At 45.9% G+C, this 19,683-nt stretch overlaps 1 protein-coding gene across 1 annotated transcript in view; it reads left to right on the top strand.

Moving 5' to 3' along the window:
- The first annotated feature begins 7,856 nt into the window (after window positions 1–7,856).
- PCSK2 (proprotein convertase subtilisin/kexin type 2) overlaps window positions 7,857–19,683 on the top strand; it is a 137,626-nt gene continuing 125,799 nt past the window's right edge. The window contains exon 1 of the mRNA XM_038751447.1: window positions 7,857–8,316. Coding sequence (XP_038607375.1) covers window positions 8,137–8,316 — 180 coding nt within the window. The 5' untranslated portion in view covers window positions 7,857–8,136. The remainder of the gene's footprint in view (window positions 8,317–19,683) is intronic.

Raw genomic sequence — 19,683 nt, forward strand, 5'->3', positions numbered from 1 at the left:
AGTGTTCTTTCTGTCTCCCTCTCTTCCCTCCCCCACCTCTCATATATTTGCAAGCCACAAAATTCCCAGATGAAGAAGCAAACTACAGCCTCATTCTGGGTGCTTATTTAGGACACTTTCAGCTCTGAAAATGGATCTGTTGGCAAGATGGTCAGCAGACGAAAGTCTGTCTCTCTGGGTGGCACCAAGAAGCCTACTCTGGATCAGGAAGGGAAAGAGTAAAGCAAAGGTCATAGGTTTACCACTGTATAAAATCACACTAATACCCACCCTTGACATATTGTCTAACCCTGGAATGACATAGGAGGCACTAAGGCAACAAAGATGATCAGGAGGGTGGAAAAGTTGAATTTGAAGACACTGAAAAAGTAGGACTTGTCAGTCTGGAAACATAAATGCTGAGAAAGGCCATGACTGAAGTAAGATCAAACTGACCTATTGTAATATGGGGAACTCCTGACGATTGCTACCTGCGTGGGCTGCTTCTGTCCGAGGGGCTCATAAACACTCCTTTTTCCCACTTTGCTGGCACCGAGTGGCTTCTTGCTGGCTCAAGTTTCCACTCATCAAACACTTCTCTTTCCCCGTCCTCCATTCTCATCCTCCCTCCTCCTCTTCCATACTTACAGACAACAGTCCACAGGTGACATCAACACAGAGGATAAGCAGACAACAACCCATCACACATTACACAGAGTAGGCGACTGAGAAACACGGGAGTCAGGCACAAAGAAATGATCAGAGAGACAGTAGCAGAGAAGTACAGTGTGATGAAGGTAGAATGAAGCTGACGTAGAACAGCGGATTTAAAGGGATTCACAGAGAAACTAAAGTTGATGAGAGACCAAGGCTGATGAGAGAATTTAGAGAGTCATGAAGTGAATGAATGGTTGAGGCAGCATAACTTTTGTTCAGTGGGAGAGAGTGAGATTGTGGAGAAGTAGAGGGAAGATGGTGAAAGAGCTAGGTGGATGAGTAATGGGTGTTACCCAACCATGGGAGTTATAGGAGTTTCTAGTAGATCATTATTGACTTGTCGATCATTATCGACAAGTGGCGGAGATGAGATGGGGAAAAGATACCTAATGGAATTAAAGCCTGAAACCTCTTTGTTCTAGTTTCTCCTTTATTCCTGTTGTCTTTTGGATCGATTACAATGCAGCCAGGGACCGTGTCGTTTACTCAATGGACTCTTTTCCCACTGTCAAACAATCAAGCAATGGTATTTATTGAAAGCTTACTGTGTGCAAAGCACTGTACTATGCACTTGGGAGAGGACAATCCAACAGAGTTGGTAGACAGTCCCTGTCCACTGGAGCATAGTCTAGAGGGGGAGGTGGACATTAATAAAAATAAATTACAGATATGTGTCTGTGCTGTGGGTCTGAAAGTGACGTGACTACCAAGTGCCCAAAGAGGATGGATCCAAATACATAGATACCGAAGGGAGAGGAACCAGGGAAAGAGGGCTTAAGCAGGGAAGGCTTCTTGGAGGAGATATGATCTTTACTAAGGCTTTGAAGATGGGAAGAGTGGTGATCTGGCATTCATGGAGTGGGAGGGAGTTCCAGGCCAGAGGGAAAACATAGGAAAGGGCCCCATGGTGCGATAGATGAGATCGAGGCAAAGTGAGCAAGCTGGTGCTAGAGGAGAGGGGTGTGTTTTGACTTCCTACCAGGGCTACTGAGAAAGCCAGTGTTGGAGAAAGCCTCTTGTTTTCTGGGCAAGAGTCATCTTAATGCTCAAATTGGAAATACCTTAATAATCACTAGAAAACCCCGACAGCAGCCAGCTTTGAATTACTAGCTGTATACCCAAACAAGAAGTACCATGGTTGGAATGGGGAGAAAGGAAGGGGGTGCCGAACCACTGGGAAACACAGAGCCAGAGAAAGCCAAAGGCATCTCCTGAAAAGACTTGAGGGATCAAATGCTTGTTTCCCCTTGTCCTTGTTTCCCCTGTTTCCCTTCTAACCATCCATCCCTCTTCCCCCTGCCCTGAGCCCTCGCCCTCCTCCTCTATCTTCCTCGATTCGCCTTTTCCAGCAGATTGGAAATTAGCTACGTGGGCCGGGCGTGCCTAGTAGCCACCGCCAGTCTTTCCTTGCCAGTTAGCAGCCAAGACATCCCTCTTATTCTTTTTGTAATGTCTGTGCAGAAGTACAGTCACTGATCCACCAAAGCTCCTGGACCCCTGCCCCATTCATTCAATCGTATTTAATAATACTACTACTAATAATAATGGTGTTTAAGTGCTTACTATGTGCCAAGTGCTTGGGGGGAATACAAGGTAATCAAGTTGTCCCCCGTGGGGCTCAGTCTTAATCCCCATTTTACATCTGAGGGAACTGAGGCACAGAGAAATGAAGTGGCTTGCCCAAGGTCATACAGCTGACAAGTGGCGGAGCTGAGATTCAAACCCATGACCTCTGACTCCCAAGCCCTCATTCTTTCCACTGAGCCACGTTGCTTCCCTTGAAGTGTTTATTGAGCGCTTTATTGAGTGTTTACCGTATGCAGAGCACTGTACTGAGCGCTTGGGAAAGTACAATACAGCAATAAAGAGAGACAAGCCCTCCACTTCTCCCCATGCCTGAAAAGTCCCTTTCAAACATTGGTCCAAGGACAGGGATGTTGAGGTCGGGTCCTTTCTCCTTGGAGATAGGCTGGCTGGTGGCTTTAACAAGTGTGGCCACAAACAGAACCGAACCCACCTGTTTCCAGTGGCCACATCAGGCTTTGTGCTTGTTGCATAACTGTGTTGTGTTTCATCCGGGGAGGGAGGCATAGGATGGAGCTCTCAGAGATAAGATCTTTCTCCTTTCTTCCCCCCATTATTGTTAGTGATAGTAATTATCATCACTTTGGGCCACACACTATGTAACTCCCTGGGGAAGAAACAGGATCCTCAGAGCGGGTACACTCCCTCTCCCACATCGGGCTCACAATCCAAGGGACAGGGAGAACAGGTATGCAATCCCCGTTTTACAGAAGTGGAAACTGAGGCGCAGAGAAGTGAAGTGACTTGCTCCAGATTAATGATGGTATTTGTTATGCACTTACTGTGTGCCAAGCACTCTTCTAAGCGCTGGGGGAGATGCAAGGTTGCTGGGCTGTCCCAGGTGGGGCTCACAGTCTTAATCCTCATTTTCCAGATGAGGCACAGAGCAGTTAAGTGACTTGCCCAAAGTCACGCAGCCGACAAGTGGCGGAGTTGAAATTAGAACCCACGACCTCCGACTCCCAAGTCCGGGCTCTTTCCACTAAGCCACGCTGCTTCTCTTACGAAGATTACACAAGAGAAGCAGAGTAGTTTAGTGGAAAGAGCATGGGCTTGGGAGCCATAGGTCTTGGGTTCTAATTCTGCTCTGCCACTTGCCTGCTGTGTGACTTTGGGCAGGTCACTTAACTTCTTGGTGCTTCAGGTCCCTCCTCTGCAAAATGGGGATTGACTGAGCCCCACGTGGGACAGCCTGATTACCCTGTATCAACCCCAGTGTTTAGAACAGTGCCTGGCACATAGTAAGCGCTTAACAAATATTTTTATTATTATTATTATTATTATTATTATTATTATTATTCGGCAGGCAAGTGGAAGGTCCGGTCTCAGCACCCAGGTGTCTGGATTCCCAGTTCCGTACTCTTTCCACTCAGCCACAGAGCAAGATGGGGTGAGGTCTCAACTTTTTAGAGCAAAGCACAAAAGGGAAATTAGTGACCTGCCCAGGGTCACATCGCAGACAAGTGGCGGAGGCGGGATTAGAACCCAAGCCCGGGATTAAACTCCTCCAACTCCCAAGCCCGGGCTCTTGCCATTAAGCCACACTGCTTATCCAGACATTCCCCTGCTGAGGGCAGCCCACCCCCCCGCCCCTTTCGTTTATTTCACAAAAGGGAAAAGTGCCAGCCCAGAGAAAGAAATGTGCCTCAAATTCCGATTTCCTGAAGCTGCTGGAAATTAAAATGGTACTTGAGCAACCTGGGCATTAATTTAACAGTCGAAAACTAAATTTACAGTGTTGGACAAGTCACGTCACTTCTCGGCCTCAGTTCCCTCATCTGTGAAATGGGGATTAAGAGTGTGAGCCTCATATGGGACAGGGACTCTGTCCAACCTGATGACCCAATGGCCGTGTGACTCTGGGCAAGTCACTTAACTTCTCTGTGCCTCAGTTACCTCATCTGTAAAATGGGGATTAAGACTGTGAGCCCCCTGTGGGACAACCTGATGGCCTTGTAACCTCCCCAATCAATCAATCGTATTTATTGAGCGCTTACTGTGTGCAGAGCACTGTACTAAGCGCTTGGGAAGTACAAGTTGGCAACATATAGCGCTTAGAACAGTGCTTTGCACATAGTAAGCCCTTAATAAATGCCATCATCATCGTCATCTACCCCAGCGCTTAGAACAGTGTTTGGCACATAGTAAGCTCTTAAAAAAAACACGATAAATCAAGTAGCCTGATTTAGTTGGAGCTCTCTGTTCCCAACCGCTGGGCTAAACTGGATGTTGTGAACGTGGGGGCGAAGGGAGCTAAGAAGAGAAGACCCCTCCCGAGCTACTCCCACTCCCACCCACGGATCCCAGCATGGTTTAGTAGCAAGAGCCCGGGTTTGGGAGTCAGAGGTCATGGGTTCTAATCCTGACTCTGTCACTTGTCTGCTGTGTGACCTTGGACAAGTCACTTAACTTCTCTGGGCCTCAGTTACTTCATCCGTCAAATGCGGGTGAAGACCAAGAGCCCCACGTGGGACAGCCTGATTAGCTGTTATAATACTAATACTACTACTAATAATAATGGCATTTGTTAAGCACTTACTGTGTGCCAAGCACTGTTTTAAGCGCTGGGGGATACAAGTTAATCAGGCTGTCCCACGTGGGGCTCACAGCCTTAATCCCCATTTTCCAGATGAGGGAACTGAGGCCCAGAGAAGTGAAGTGACCTGCCCAAAGTCACACAGCTGCCAAGTGGCAGAGCCGGGATTAGAACCCACGACCTCTGACTCCCAAACCCGGGCTCTTTCCACTGAACCACGCTGCTTCTCTATCTGGTCTCTGCCCCATTGCATAGGGCAGCGCTTGGCGCATAGTAAGAGCATAACAAATGCGTGGCTCAGTGGAAAGAGCTCGGGTTTGGGAGTCAGAGGTCGTGGGTTCTAATCCCGGCTCCGCCACGTGTCTGCTGTGTGGCCTTGGGCAAGTCACTTCACTTCTCTGGGCCTCACTTCCCTCATCTGTAAAATGGGGATGAAGACTTGTGAGCCCCACGTGGGACAATCTGATCACCTTGTATCCCCCCCCCCAGCGCTTAGAACAGTGCTTCCCATATAGTAAGCGCTTAACAAATGCAATTTATTATTATTATTGTTATTATTATCCAAGGTGGGGGTGGGGGGGCAGGCCCCCTCACTCGGCGGCTCCTCCGCACGCAGAGCCATGACATCACTGTTGCTGCTGCCGGTCGGGGATAGCTCAGTGGTAATAGTAATAATAATAATGATGGCATTTATTAAGCGCTTACTATGTGCAAAGCACTGTTCTAAGCACCGGGGAGGTTACAAGGTGATCAGGTTGTCCCACGTGGGGCTCACAGTCTCAATCCCCATTTTACAGATGAGGTAACTGAGGCACAGAGAAGTTAAGTGACTCGCCCAAAGTCACGCAGCTGACAATTGGCGGAGCCGGGGTTTGAACCCATGACCTCTGACTCCAAAGCCCGGGCTCTTCTCCACTGAGCCACGCTGCAAATGCTTTGCATGTATGAGACCCGCAAGTTCGATCCCCGGCATCTCCAGTGATTTTTCCCTTCAAAGCCCTACTGAGAGCTCACCTCCTCCAGGAGGCCTTCCCAGACTGAGCCCCCTCCTTCCTCTCCCCCTCCTCCCCATCCCCCCCGCCTTACCTCCTTCCCCTCCCCACAGCACCTGTTTATATGTATATATGTTTGTACATATTTATTTTACTTGTACATATTTATTGTATTTATTTTATTTTGTTAATATGTTTTGTTGTGTTGTCTGTCTCCCCCTTCTAGACTGTGAGCCCGTTGTTGGGTATAGAGCATTTCTATATGGTTGCCAATTTGTACTTCCCAAGCGCTCAGTACAGTGCTCTGCACACAATAAGCGCTCAATAAATACGATTGCATGAATGAATGAATGTTGCCAATTTGTACTTCCCAAGCGCTTAGTACAGTGCTCTGCACACAGTAAGCGCTCAATAAATACGACTGAATGAATGAATACGATTGAATGAATGAATGTTGCCAACTTGTACTTTCCAAGCGCTTAGTACAGTGCTCTGCACACAGTAAGCACTCAATGAATACGATTGAATGAATGAATGAATGTTGCCAACTTGTACTTCCCAAGCGCTTAGTACAGTGCTCTGCACACAGTAAGCGCTCAATAAATACGACTGAATGAATGAATACGATTGAATGAATGAATGTTGCCAACTTGTACTTCCCAAGTGCTTACTACAGTGCTCTGCACACAGTAAGCGCTCAATAAGTATGAATGAATGAATGAATGTTGCCAACCTGTACTTCCCAAGCGCTTAGTACAGTGCTCTGCACACAGTAAGCGCTCAATAAATACGACTGAATGAATGAATGAATGTTGCCAACTTGTACTTCCCAAGCGCTTAGTACAGTGCTCTGCGCACAGTAAGCGCTCAATGAATACGATTGAATGAATGAATGTTGCCAACTTGTACTTCCCAAGCGCTTAGTACAGTGCTCTGCACACAGTAAGCGCTCAATAAATACGATCGAATGAATAAATACGATTGAATGAATGAGTGAATGAGCCCCTTGTTGGGTAGGGCCCGTCTCTATATGGTTGCCAACTTGTACGTCCCAAGCGCTTAGTCCAGTGCTCCGCACACAGTAAGCGCTCAATAAATACGATTGAGTGAATGAATGAATGTTGCCAACTTGTACTTCCCAAGCGCTTAGTACGGTGCTCTGCGTACAGTAAGCGCTCAATAAATGCGATTGAGTGAATGATTCCTACCTCCCCTCCCTTCTCTCCTTCTCCAGCCCAGCCCGCACCCCCCGCTCCTCTGCCGCTAATCTCCTCACCGGGCCTCGTTCTCACCTGTCCCGTCGTCCTCCCCCGGGCCTGGAATGCCCCCAATCCCTCTGCCCATCCTCCAAGCTAGCTCCCTTCCTCCCTTCAAGGCCCTACTGAGATCTCACCTCCTCCAGGAGGCCTTCCCAGACTGAGCCCCTTCCTTCCTCTCCCCCTCGTCCCCCTCTCCATCCCCCCATCTTACCTCCTTCCCCTTCCCCTCAGAACCTGTATATATGTATATATGTTTGTCCATATTTATTACTCTATTTTATTTGTACATATCTATTCTATTCATTTTATTTTGTTAGCATGTTTGGTTTTGTTCTCTGTCTCCCCCTTTTAGACTGTGAGCCCACTGTTGGGTAGGGACTGTCTCTATATGTTGCCAACTTGTACGTCCCAAGCGCTTAGTACAGTGCTCTGCACATAGTAAGCGCTCAATAAATACGATTGATGATGATGATGATGATGATAATTCCAGTTCGGGGGATTTTCCTTGGCTGGCTTTGCTCCCGGGATTGGGAAATGGAGGAATTCTCCAAGGTGCTGAAGCGGAGGGGGGCGGGAGGGGGCGGGTTCCTCAGGCCCCCACTAGGGGGCGGGCCTGAGGCCCCAGGTGGGCGGGGCCTACCCCCAGGTGGGCGGGGCCTAACCCTTCTCCGAGCCGCGATTGGCTGGCGGGCCCGCGCGTCACCGTCGAGGGGACCGGTGAATTATAGATGAGGAGGAGCTGAAAATGCAGATTTGGCATCCAACACCCGACTCTGTGTCCTCCTCCTTTTCTCACTCACACACACATACACACATATACACATTCTCACAGACACACACACGCACACACTCTGTCCCTCCATCTCCCAAAGCAGGGACTTGGCTTCCCAGCTCGCAGCCAGAGCCTGGAGGAGCAAACACACTGCTTCGGGGCTTCCCGAGCTCCGGGATCTTTTATTTATTTTTATTTTTTTTCACAACGGGATCTTTTATTTTTTAACAAATATTTTGTCCGTTTTCCCCTTCCCCTTCCCCTCCCGCCGCTCGCCACTTTGGCTCCCGGAGAAGGATGAAGGGCGGGTGTGTTAGCGGGCGGAAGACTTGTGGGCTCCTTCTCCTCTGCGCTTTGATCCTCGCATCGGCCGAGGGACCCGTCTTCACTAATCATTTTCTGATCGAGTTGCAGAAGGGGGGAGAGGCCGAAGCCCGCCAAGTTGCTGCGGAGCATGGCTTTAGTGGGGCCAGAAAGGTAAGGTCCTCGGGGGGCCTTTCTGGGAGCCCGTGGTTGGGTCGGAACCGTCTCTATCTGTTGCCTATTTGTAATAATAATGGCATTTGTTAAGCGCTTACTATGTGCAAAGCACTGTTCTAAGCGCTGGGGGGGGATACGAGGTGATCAGGTTGTCCCACGTGGGGCTCCCAGTCTTCATCCCCATTTGACAGCTGAGGGAACTGAGGCTCAGAGAAGTTAAGTGACTTGCCCAAGGTCACCCAGCAGACGTGCTTAGCACTAGTGCTTTGCACATAGTAAGCGCTTAATGAATGCTATTATTATTATTATCATTATTATGTGGCAGAGTCAGGATTAGAACCCATGACCTCAAAGCACTTTTCTAAGCGCTGGGGGGGGGGGGGGGGGGGGGGATACGAGGTGATCAGGCTGTCCCACGTGGGGCTCCCAGTCTTCATCCCCACTTGACAGATGAGGGAACTGAGGCTCAGAGAAGTGAAGTGACTTGCCCGAGGTCACACAGCAGACATGTGCTTAGAACAGTGCTTTGCACATAATAAGTGCTTAATAAATGCTATTATTATGTGGCAGAGCCAGGATTAGAACCCATGACCTCCGACTCCCAAGCCCGGGCTCTTTACACTGAGCCTCGCTGCTTCCCCAGCGCTTCGTCCAGTGCTCTGCACACAGTAAGTGCTCAATCAATACGATTGAATGAATGAATTTTCATCAGGGACGGAAAACTGGGGGCAGTTCTGGTGCACCATCATCATGTTGCCTACTTGTACTTCCCAAGCGCTTAGTACAGTGCTCTGCACACAGTAAGCACTCAATAAATATGATTGATTGATTGATCGCAGCTCCCCAAGTTTCGCCCCCTCTGTGATTTCGCCCGCGCCGCAGAAATGGTACCGTCAGCTCTTTAAAACCGCTCGTCCTTTGGGGGAATCTCCTCACTTCGTTATGCAATTAAAACGCCCTTCAGAGTGGACTGAGGTCACGGCTAGATGTTGCCCGGGCGGCGGGCTCGGTGGGAAAGGCAGGCTTTGGAAAGTCATCCCGAACGACCTAGGGAGCAAGTTGCCAGGATGGCCTTAAACTCGCCTAATTGTCTGTGGTTTGTTTTTGCTCCCTGATGCCTTGGCGATGGAGCTGTGACAAAGAGGAGGAGTGGAAGGACTCTCCGCCGGGCACCGGGCACTGGGCGAGGTTTCTCAGGCTTCCCCCGTCTGGTGGCCCAGGACCGACCCATTAGTGTGGGGAAGCACCCTCCTCTTGAACTCCCTGACTCTGGCATCTCCGGGGAAACAGGCTTGGCTTGCAGACCCGCTGGGGAAGGCGTTGGGATTCCACCTCCTTTCCCCCTTAGGGGAACCCCCAAACACCCCTTTGGTTGCAACCAGGAGAGCTTCATTCGAGAAACAGGGCAAAGTTAGTGAAGTGCATTTGCTGAAAGGATGTGGCGCGGCACCCCAACTTTTAGGAGGCCTTCCCACACTGAGCCCCTTCCTTCCTCTCCCCCTCGTCCCCCTCTCCATCCCCCCATCTTACCTCCTTCCCTTCCCCGCAGCACCTGTATATATGTATATATGGTTGTACATATTTATTACTCTATTTATTTATTTATTTATTTTACTTGTACATTTCTATCGTATTTTATTTTGTTGGTATGTTTGGTTCTGTTCTCTGTCTCCCCCTTTTAGCCTGTGAGCCCACTGTTGGGTAGGGACTGTCTCTATGTGTTGCCAATTTGTACTTCCCAAGCGCTTAGTACAGTGCTCTGCACATAGTAAGCGCTCAATAAATACGATTGATTGATTGATTGATTTAAGGGACTCTTTGAGGGTGGCTGATTCTCTCCAAGCCAGCCAAGGGGCCAGACCCCCCTTTCACCCAAGACCACTAACTAGCAAGGGAGAGCAAATGGGAGAAATGCAGAGCAGACCTCCGGGTGGATGGGGGAACTGCTTCCTCAGCTGCCCCCAAATCCCAACAGGAACCTGGAGCAGGGGAGACCTCAGGAGGAAGCTCCGCTCTTTTCCCTGTTCTTGTCTGGAAGCTCCGCTCTTGTCTCCGGGCGCTATTAGCTGCACTGTGGCTGAAAGAGGAACCCCGACTGTGGAATGGTTTGTGCGACACCTAGGTCTGAGAGGTTTTGTGGTTGGTTTTTGTTGTTGTTGTTGTTGTTGTTTCTCCTGCTGAATGGAAACCATTGCTGTCTTGGGCAGGAGCTGTCTCTGAAGTCCATTGAATAATGCTGGACTTTGGACAGTGGATGAATCAGTTTCCAATCTCGAGGTCTGTGTGGTCTCCCCATTCCTGCCTGATGGTGTCTGTGGATGTGGTATCACCCTAGGCTCATCCCAGTGGAGGGACATGATGGGTTCTCTGTCCCTTCCTGAGTACAGGACAGCAATTCAACTTTCTGTCATAAATAACCTTCTGAGTTAAAGGCAGGTCTGGGAGGAAAGGGATTTAAAGGGGTGTGTGTGTGTGTGTGTACTTGCATGTATGGTCATCACAGACGTGAGCGTGTTATCTCTGGACATACCCATGGGATCAGGGAGAGAAGTACTGGAGAGGTTCTCCCCAGACAGAGGGGAGTTTTACTGCTCCTTCCATCCTAAAGCACCAATCATGAAAACAAGGGCCTCCCCAGATGGTGCTCTGTAGGAGCCATTTCCAGGGCAGCAGCAGCAGCAGCAGCAATAGGTACTACTAGTTGTCCTCACCTTGCTCAGCCCAGAGTGAACCCAGAGTGCCCTCCCTTGCTCATCCAGTACTGGGACAGAAATGGGCAAGTCAAACTGAGGCTTCTGGCAGTCATTCCAACATCATTTTATTAAGCACCCACAGGGTGCCAAACATTGCAAGATATGCTAAGGAGATGACAGTGAAACTGCAGAAGACCGAACAGCCAGGCTCCCGTGGGCAGAGGGACTATGGAAGAGGTACTTGGAGAGGCACCTACTGCTGCTATTTTTTTAGCGGCGTTTGTTAAGGGCTTACTAGGCTTACTGTGTGCTTAAGCTCTGGGGTAGATAGAAGATAATTGGGCTGGACACAGTCCCTGTCCCACATGGGGCTCACAGTCTTAATCCCCATTTTACAGATGAAGGAACTGAGGCACAGAGAAGTGAAGGGACTTGCCCAAGGTCACACAGCAGACAAGTGGCAGAGCTGGGATTAGAAACCCGGGTCCTCTGATTCCCAGACCTGTGCTCTTTCCACTAGGCCATGAAGCATTCCTCCTGGTTCAGGTAATGTTGGGAAGAATCATCTTTTGCATCACTTTAAAGGTAGATGGCTCCCTTTCCTCCCCAGTTCCTCACGGTCTGTGCCCTCATTTCATGTATCTTGCTACCCGTAGGGCTTTTGTGAACCTGGACAGTAAATTCATAGATGCTGTTTGAGAAATGGCCCCATGCTCAGTCAGTTTGTACCAAATCTTTCAATGTCCAGAAGTTAGGGGAAGTAGAGGTGAATAGAGAGATTCAAGCCCTGCTCGGAGCAAGATTTAACAGATTCAAATCAACCAGCTATTTTCCGTCCCTTTCTCCCCAACACTGCTCTGTAGCTTTTGAGACATAGTAGAAGACTGCCAGTGAGAGATGAGCTTCCCTTTTGTTGGAGTTTGTCATAGGCCTGGTTGCTTAAAACATGTTGTACTTCCCAAGTGCTTAGTACAGTGCTCTGCACACGGTAAGTGCTCAATAAATATGATTGAATGAATGGGCCCCAGAGCCCCCAACCTGCTCCATAGAAGTGACCCTTACTATTGTTGCCAGCGAGCTCTTCTTAGCCAAACTTGGTGAGTTCTCCTCCATACTTATCCCTCCAAACCTGTCTTCTGTGACCTCATGGCACTGATGCATTCTTTTGTGTGAGAAGTCTCAAAGAGTTCTTCAGTGTATTTGTTGAGTGTCTACTCCGTGGCCAATGTGGACAGTGATGACCGAAGCAACCAACTTCTTTACTGCTGTCTGGCTCTGCTTCTTCTCCCTCTCAAGCCTTCACTTAGCAATATATCCGGAATTACCTCCCTCCTCCCCTCTGCCCAACTGTGACCGCTCCACCCTTTAAGACACAGCTTAATTCTCATCCTTTCCATGAAGCCTCCCCCTCCCGGATCCTGTTCAGCCATTACGTGGTACTAACCCTTGGTGCCGGTAACCCCAACATCACATGTCGTGATTATCTTCTTTGTTGGAGGATTTATTTCATTTGTTGCAGTTTGAGAAGCAGCACTGCCTACTGGAAAGAGCAGTGACCTGGAGTAAGAGGACCTGGGTTCTAAACCCATCTGCTTACTGTGTGACCCGGGGCAAGTCACTTAACTTCTCTGTACCTCCGTTTCCTCATCTGTAAAATGGAGATCCAATATCTATTCTTCCTCCTGTGTTCTACCTGATTATCTCGTGCCTAGTGTACAGTGCTTAGCACAGAGTAAGCACTTAATAGATAACACGATCCAACATGGTTGTGCATATCTAGTCACTCTTGTACCTACACGATCGTTTTATTAACCTGGTCATAAGTCGATCGGTTGCCTTGGCTTTCTGGTTGGAATGTACCACTTGGTACAGTGCCATGCACCAGCCAATTATATGTGAAAGATAATGACTGCACCAGTTATCCTGATAAAAGAGAACTTTTTTCTGTACATCTTAAAACACATTTTCCTACATTAAGGGTTAATGAACATCCTATCTTAGAGACGTGATCATGAAATTGAAGAAGCTGGAGAAGGGTTTGGAGTTTAAAAGCATATCACACCTTAAAGGTTAATTGCCCATTCCAGAAACTAATTCTTGTGAAACCCATCCATTAGTCTAATTAGTTGCTCTCTCAAGGAATAGCATAATTTCTTAACTCTTCAATCATGGCCCACTTAATTCAGCAGTGAAACAAAAGGTATTTGGGGTAGTGGGGTAGTCCTCTGGCTGCCACGTAACCCAGGCACTCATTTGCCAGAGCCAGCCAGCGGGAGGATCAGGAGTTCTTAAAATGTTCTCCAATGGCTATTCTGACTTTTACACTATTTCTGAGTGTTAAATAATATTCCTCATGCATATCGCAACAAGAGGCAGAACCTTTCAAGTAAGTAGTGCCTTGGAGACAAATGTTTCTGGGGCAAAGGGATTCGATTTCCTCTGTCCTCTTGGGGTTTTTTTTATGCATTGGTGCAAGTATCTTTGTCATAAGGATTCTAGCTGCTCCATATGAACAGTGGAGTTGACAACTTTCTTGCACACTGGAATACTGGGGAGAGCTGTACATTTATGAACCACTTTTCAGAAGAACAACCCTGTAGAAGTGCAAAGAAATAGTGGGCAAAGGTTTAAATCAAAGATCCAGGAGTGAAATATTAGTTGAAGTTTCTGATTTCAAATTGATGGGGATTTTTGGCCAGCCATGACTTCTGATAGGCATTTACCTGAAAAGATCCATGAAAACAAATGATTATCAAGGTGTTTATGCTATTTATGCTGCTTATAACAAATAGGACTTTATTTAAATGGGCTAGTTTGTAGTGTATTTGTAACATAATTGGGTTCTCTGTTTTGGCAGATCTTGAGTAGCCTCTATACAGGACCCTGAAATGCAACCCAAACCTTCCCCTGATCTTTGTTCTAGCCCCTATCCTAATCTTAACCATATAATAATCATGATGATGGTATTTAAGTGCTTACTGTGTTCCACGCACTGTTCTAATCGCTGGGGAGGATACAGGGTAATCAGGTTGTCCCACGTGGGTCTCAGAGTCTTAATCCCTATTTTACAGATGAAGTAACTGAGGCACAGAGAAGTGAAGTGACTTGCCCAAAGTCACACAGCTGACAAGTGGCGGAGCTGGGATTAGAACCCATGACCTCTGACTCCCAAGCTCGGGCTCTTTCCACATCTCTTGCCTTTATTTTAGTCCTGACCCTAACGACATATATATTTTTTTGGTTTGGTTTTTGCTATTAAGATTGCCAACAGGTTGATTTAGTTTTTTAAATCCTGAACAGTTGGAATTTGACGACATTCGAACCCTAGGCATTTGACTGTTGGACACTTGTCCCTCCATCACTGCTCGGCACTTTTCCTATCCCCCACTTATCACAGGGCTTCTCTAAAACACTGACCCAGCAGTGTGCTTTAACCATCAGGTTATCCCAACTGGGCCAGAATCAGCATATTTCAGATGGTAATTCAAAAAGGAAATATGTATTTTGCCATTAGTCTTCCCCTGGGGGTGTGGAAAGGAGGAACAGTGAATTAGTAAAAATGTGTTCATGGATTCGTTCTTCTTGTCAAGTCTTTTCCAGGCCGTGGGGCTTTTGTATTAAAATATGGCAAAATCACATTTAATACTTTTTGGGCTGATGTGTCCCTAAGGAGTTTGCCGTTTGTGTTGCATCATTTTCTCTTGTCTTGTGTTTCCCTTGCGCAGAAACATTCTTATCATCCATTTCCACAAACAATCTCCCAACTCCTCTTTCTGCAGAGGGTGGCTAGGGGTATCTGCTGACACAGAACTGGTAGAGATGGTGATCGCTGAGCCTGAATTAGCTCAGAATTTCTAACTCCCATTGCTGTCTAATTCAATCCTCCTTTCCACCCCCACCGTTGTTTTTCTCTGAATATTTTAGAGAGGCGATCTCCCCTTTCACGGCATTAGGAGTTTACCCAAAGGGTTTCCTGATTCATGAATGAACCTATTCTTACCCCTTCCTCTAAACACGTATCCGTGGTGGTTATTGGTTTTACCCAGGGAAGAAATTTTCAGCGCAAAGAGGCAGTGAAAACTAGCCCTAGGGTGAGAAAATTCCATTTATGAAACCATAAGGAAATTCAGAGGTTCATCAATTATAATAAAAAAGAAGCCCCAGTACAGTCAATCGTGAGGGTGCAATTATAATTGTGTTGTCAGTTAAAGATGGATTTTTCCATGTCCCCACTCCTGTATATCCAAGGTATAGAGTCTGATCTCATATGGTCATCCGGGCAAGTGGGAGTAAATCTCAGAGGAGTTATCCAATGAGTCCTGCAAGATCAGTGCCTCCCTACCTGGAAGGATAAAAGAAACACCCCTTTCTTTCCTAACCCCAGGAAGATGATTAACCTTGGAAAATAGCTTAGAATTCCCTAGCCCACTGGAGGGTCCAGTATTCTTGTAGATGTGTTTTCCTGACGCTTGTTAGGCCTGGGATTGGAAATTTTGGTCAGTGACTGATAACTGGCTTAAGAAAGAGAGGCTGGAACATCCAGATTCCAAGAAATTCCGCTAGCTAAATTGAAAAATCCTCAGTACTGGACCCTAAAACGCCAAAGCTCTTAGATTAAAAAAAAAAAAAAGGTTGAGCTGAGGGTCTTGGATGAGAAGCAAGAAATGCATGCTTTGCACTGTAATCTTTCTCCTTTAGCTCCACCTTGCAAAGAGGTGTGGTTTTAATGGAAAGACTCTCTGAGTTGTGATAGGGAAACTTCAGTTGAGGCCTGATGAAAATATCACAGCGGGTAGAAAACATTACAGCTTTTTTTCCCCATAGAAAGAATATCTATCAATTATTTTCTTTTTCAAAGGGCTTTATTAGGTGTCGATCATAATGTTATAGCACATGTGGGAGTGAATGGTATAAGTTAAGTTTGAAATAATTACGTATTCAGCTCCAGCTTTTCAATGAAATGTAAAAAAATAAAACAGGAAACAGAAACTTTCTTTTTATTGCTCCCCATTGGAATAGCTGCTCATATTCTGCTAGGACAGGGAGTCTAGAGAATGTGTGATTATTTAAAACTGTATTCTAGCATATGTTCTTTTGACCTTATTTTAATGTCACTTTAATAATGCCCATCAGGAAGTCCCAATGGTTTAAAACTATCTAATGTCACAATTTTCTCTTTATTTACATTGGTTAATTTTGAAATTTTACAGTGCACTTTGCAGGACGATTCACCCAAGAAAAGTAAGCAGGAAAGAGTGAAGAAATAGTGTTTATCTTATTTTTCGTCTATCACTGTGCAATCCTGGGATTGTTCTTGCTTTTAAATTAGCTTTCTTTAGCCCTGATGTTTGCCCAGTCTTCCTACAGCCAGTGGCATGCATAGAGAGATAGTTGGTTAAGGTATGGATGCAGCCTGTGGGGGAGAAGGAGGGGCAAATGTCTGTGGGTGCCCTCTGAGCAGCAGACCCTACTGTGCCCTCACCCATGTTAAGTGAGGTGCTCACAATGCCACTTACCTGCTGTGTCACCTTGAACAAGTCGCTTAACTTCTCTGTGCCTCAGTTCCCACATCTGCAAAATGGGGATTCAATAGTTGTTCTCCCTCCTACTTAGACTGGGAGCCTCTTGTGGGACATGATCTCATATAATAATCAATTGTATTTATTGAGCGCTTACTGTGTGCAGAGCACTGTACTAAGTGCTTGGGAAGAACAAGTTGGCAACATATAGAGACAGTCCCCACCCAACAGCGGGCTCACAGTCTAGAAGGGGGAGACAGACAACAAAACATTAACAAAATAAAATAAATAGAATAAATATGTACAAGTAAAATAGAGTAATAAATATGTACAAACATATATACATAGTGACTTGAATATCCGTGTAACTTCTCATGATAATAATAATACATGCCAAGTACTGTAGATACAGTATACGCAGATCAGACCCAGCCCCTTTCGCACACGGGGCTTACAGTCTAAGTAAGGGGGAGAACAGGTGTTGACTCCTCATTTTACAGATGAGGAAACTGAGACGCAGAAAAGTCAAGTGACTTGCCCAAGATCACACAGCAGGCAAGTGGTAGAGCTGGGAACCAGCTCCTCTGATGTCCTTCAGCTTCGCGTCCTTTCCACTTGGCCACATTTACCTGGTGGTCAAATGATGACAGATTTCCCAACTCTCTTCCAGGTGTACTGGGAGCATTAAGGTTTATAGCATACCTTGATCTCTTGGAATCAATAATCCCCAGAAATAATAGGATTTTATCTTCTCTTGGAAGCCTCTGCTCCTCTCCATAACACTGCAGTCATTGCGATCCCCAGCACCACATATTCTTCACTGAGCCATGGGGGCAAATCACTCCCCTCCAACCCCTGAGAACTGGGGATTCTCAGGCTCTCTGTATGACATGTGCTCACTCATTCTATAAAGGCTTTTTGCTAGACCTTAGAAACTGTTTTTCCAAATGGTAGAGAAGTTAATATTACTCAGAATGTGGAACTAAATCCATTCATTGGTATTCCCTTATTCTTTTCTGAACCTATATTTTCCTGTATGGTTGGGAGATGGCTGTCATCTCTCATCATGTTAATCCTTCGTGCGTCTAATCCTTGTCAACAAGCATTCCACAGTTAGGTGGACAGCTCAAATGGGTTTTTGATATGTCTGTGAGTCTAAATGCCTTCATCTTGGGTTTTCAGCTGCTCCGTGTGGAGTCAAGGCTAGAATTTAGAATAGAATCTTGAGCTATGATTTCTGGAGGCTTCTATTCTACAATGAAACCAAGCATAATAATGTTACCAGGGACCATTATCGAACCTACTTAAAGAATGTATGCCCTCATCCATCTGCAAATGAACATACAGCTAGCTCGCGGGACTCTAGTAATGCTTGAATTTGTTAGGATTTTACAGTTGCTATACTGATTAAAATAGAGGTGAAATAATAATAGTGATAAAAATGTTTTTTTGTGTGTTAAGCGCTCACTTTGTGCCTAGCTGTTGGGTAGGGACCGTCTCTATATGTTGCCAACTTGTACTTCCCAAGCGCTTAGTACAGTGCTCAATAAATATGATTGATAGCTCTCTTCTATGCACTGGGGTTGATGCAAGGTAATCAGTTTCCACATGGGACTCAGTCTAAGTAGAAAGGAGGACAAAAATTGAATCCCCATTTTGCAGATGAAGAAACTGAGGCCCCCACATCAGTGGAGTCTGATGTTACTTTTACCAAAGGGTAATTTCAGCTTGTGTCAAGTGCAGCAAGTGCTGCCTGGAGCCACTGAGATGTATCAGCATTTTCCAAATAATGATGGAAGTCAAGCAACCATTAGAGCAGAATAGCTGAGGTAGGGAATTAATAGGGGTAGGAGTAGTAGTATTTACTAAGTGCTTACTATGTGCAGAGCACTGTACGGAGATCTGGAAGGGAATTCAGTGTCTGCACACAGTAGCCGCTCAGTAAATATGATTGAATGAATGAATGAATCCCCCGTCTTACCTCCTTCCCCTCCCCACAACATCTGTATATATATGTTTTTAAATATTTATTACTATTTATTTTACTTGTACATATTTATTCTGTTTATTTTATTTTGTTAATGTTTTATTTTGTTGTCTGTCTCCCCCTTCTAGACTGTGAGCCCGCTGTTGGGTAGGGACCGTCTCTAGATATTGCCAACTTGTACTTCCCAAGTGCTTAGTACAGTGCTCTGCACACAGTAAGCGCTCCACAAATACGATTGAATGAATGAATGAATGGAAATTAGTGGGTGAACAATAGAAATGACATAAAAGTATTGTGCAGTATTGTTTTAAACCACCAGTCAGAAGCCAAGATGACAACATCTAGATATGCAATATCTGAACACTTTTTAGTCAAATAACTCAGATTTATTCAATTCCTAAGTGGATTAAAGGTAACAGATCAGAAATGGGCCACTAGACTGAAGTGTCTGTTAATTGAAGTTAAAAATCACTTTTCAGGGGGGTGGTTTCCAAAACTGAGAAGCATCTGAAGAGTGTCATATAGAAATTGACTAAGAAGGTAGAAGTACACTTCATGGTGTTAAGGGAAGCTAGTGGTAGTTATGAATGAAAGTTGTGAGGCTCAACAGTTGTTTCAGAGAGAACATCAGGTTGATGTTGCCATTTTCATCTTTAGACATACTTAGATCAATACAATAGCATGGTATTCCAAAGATGCATAGCTCTGAGTATCATAATGGGCTACTTAACTAAGTTACTACCTTGATATCTGATTAGAATAACAGACCTGAAATACCCTGAATATAGAGTATAATTTTCAGTACAAAAATATAGCAAAAAGAATCATTCTAAAATACAACTCCACAGCCAAGCAGTGAACAAGTGGAAAAAGTTGAAATGTAAGGTTATATGGAAAAGAAGGAACTGAAAATCATTAAGTTCAAAGAAATTAATTGCTCAGTGACTTAATGAATGATTTAAATGAAGTCCATTTGATAGAAATAATTATATCTGCTCACAAACATTAAGTGCTTATGGAAAAACCTAGAGCTCTAGGGGACTAGGATAGGGAAATCAAAATAAGGTCTTTTATAATAAGCAAGAAAAGCTTTATTGAGATTTTCCACAGCAGAGATAAAAGTATAGTAAGTAGGGACCGCTAATTAAAGAGGTGCCAGAATTTG

Source organism: Tachyglossus aculeatus, chromosome 9 (genome assembly GCF_015852505.1).
Source record: "Tachyglossus aculeatus isolate mTacAcu1 chromosome 9, mTacAcu1.pri, whole genome shotgun sequence".
Taxonomy (NCBI): Eukaryota; Metazoa; Chordata; class Mammalia; order Monotremata; family Tachyglossidae; genus Tachyglossus; species Tachyglossus aculeatus.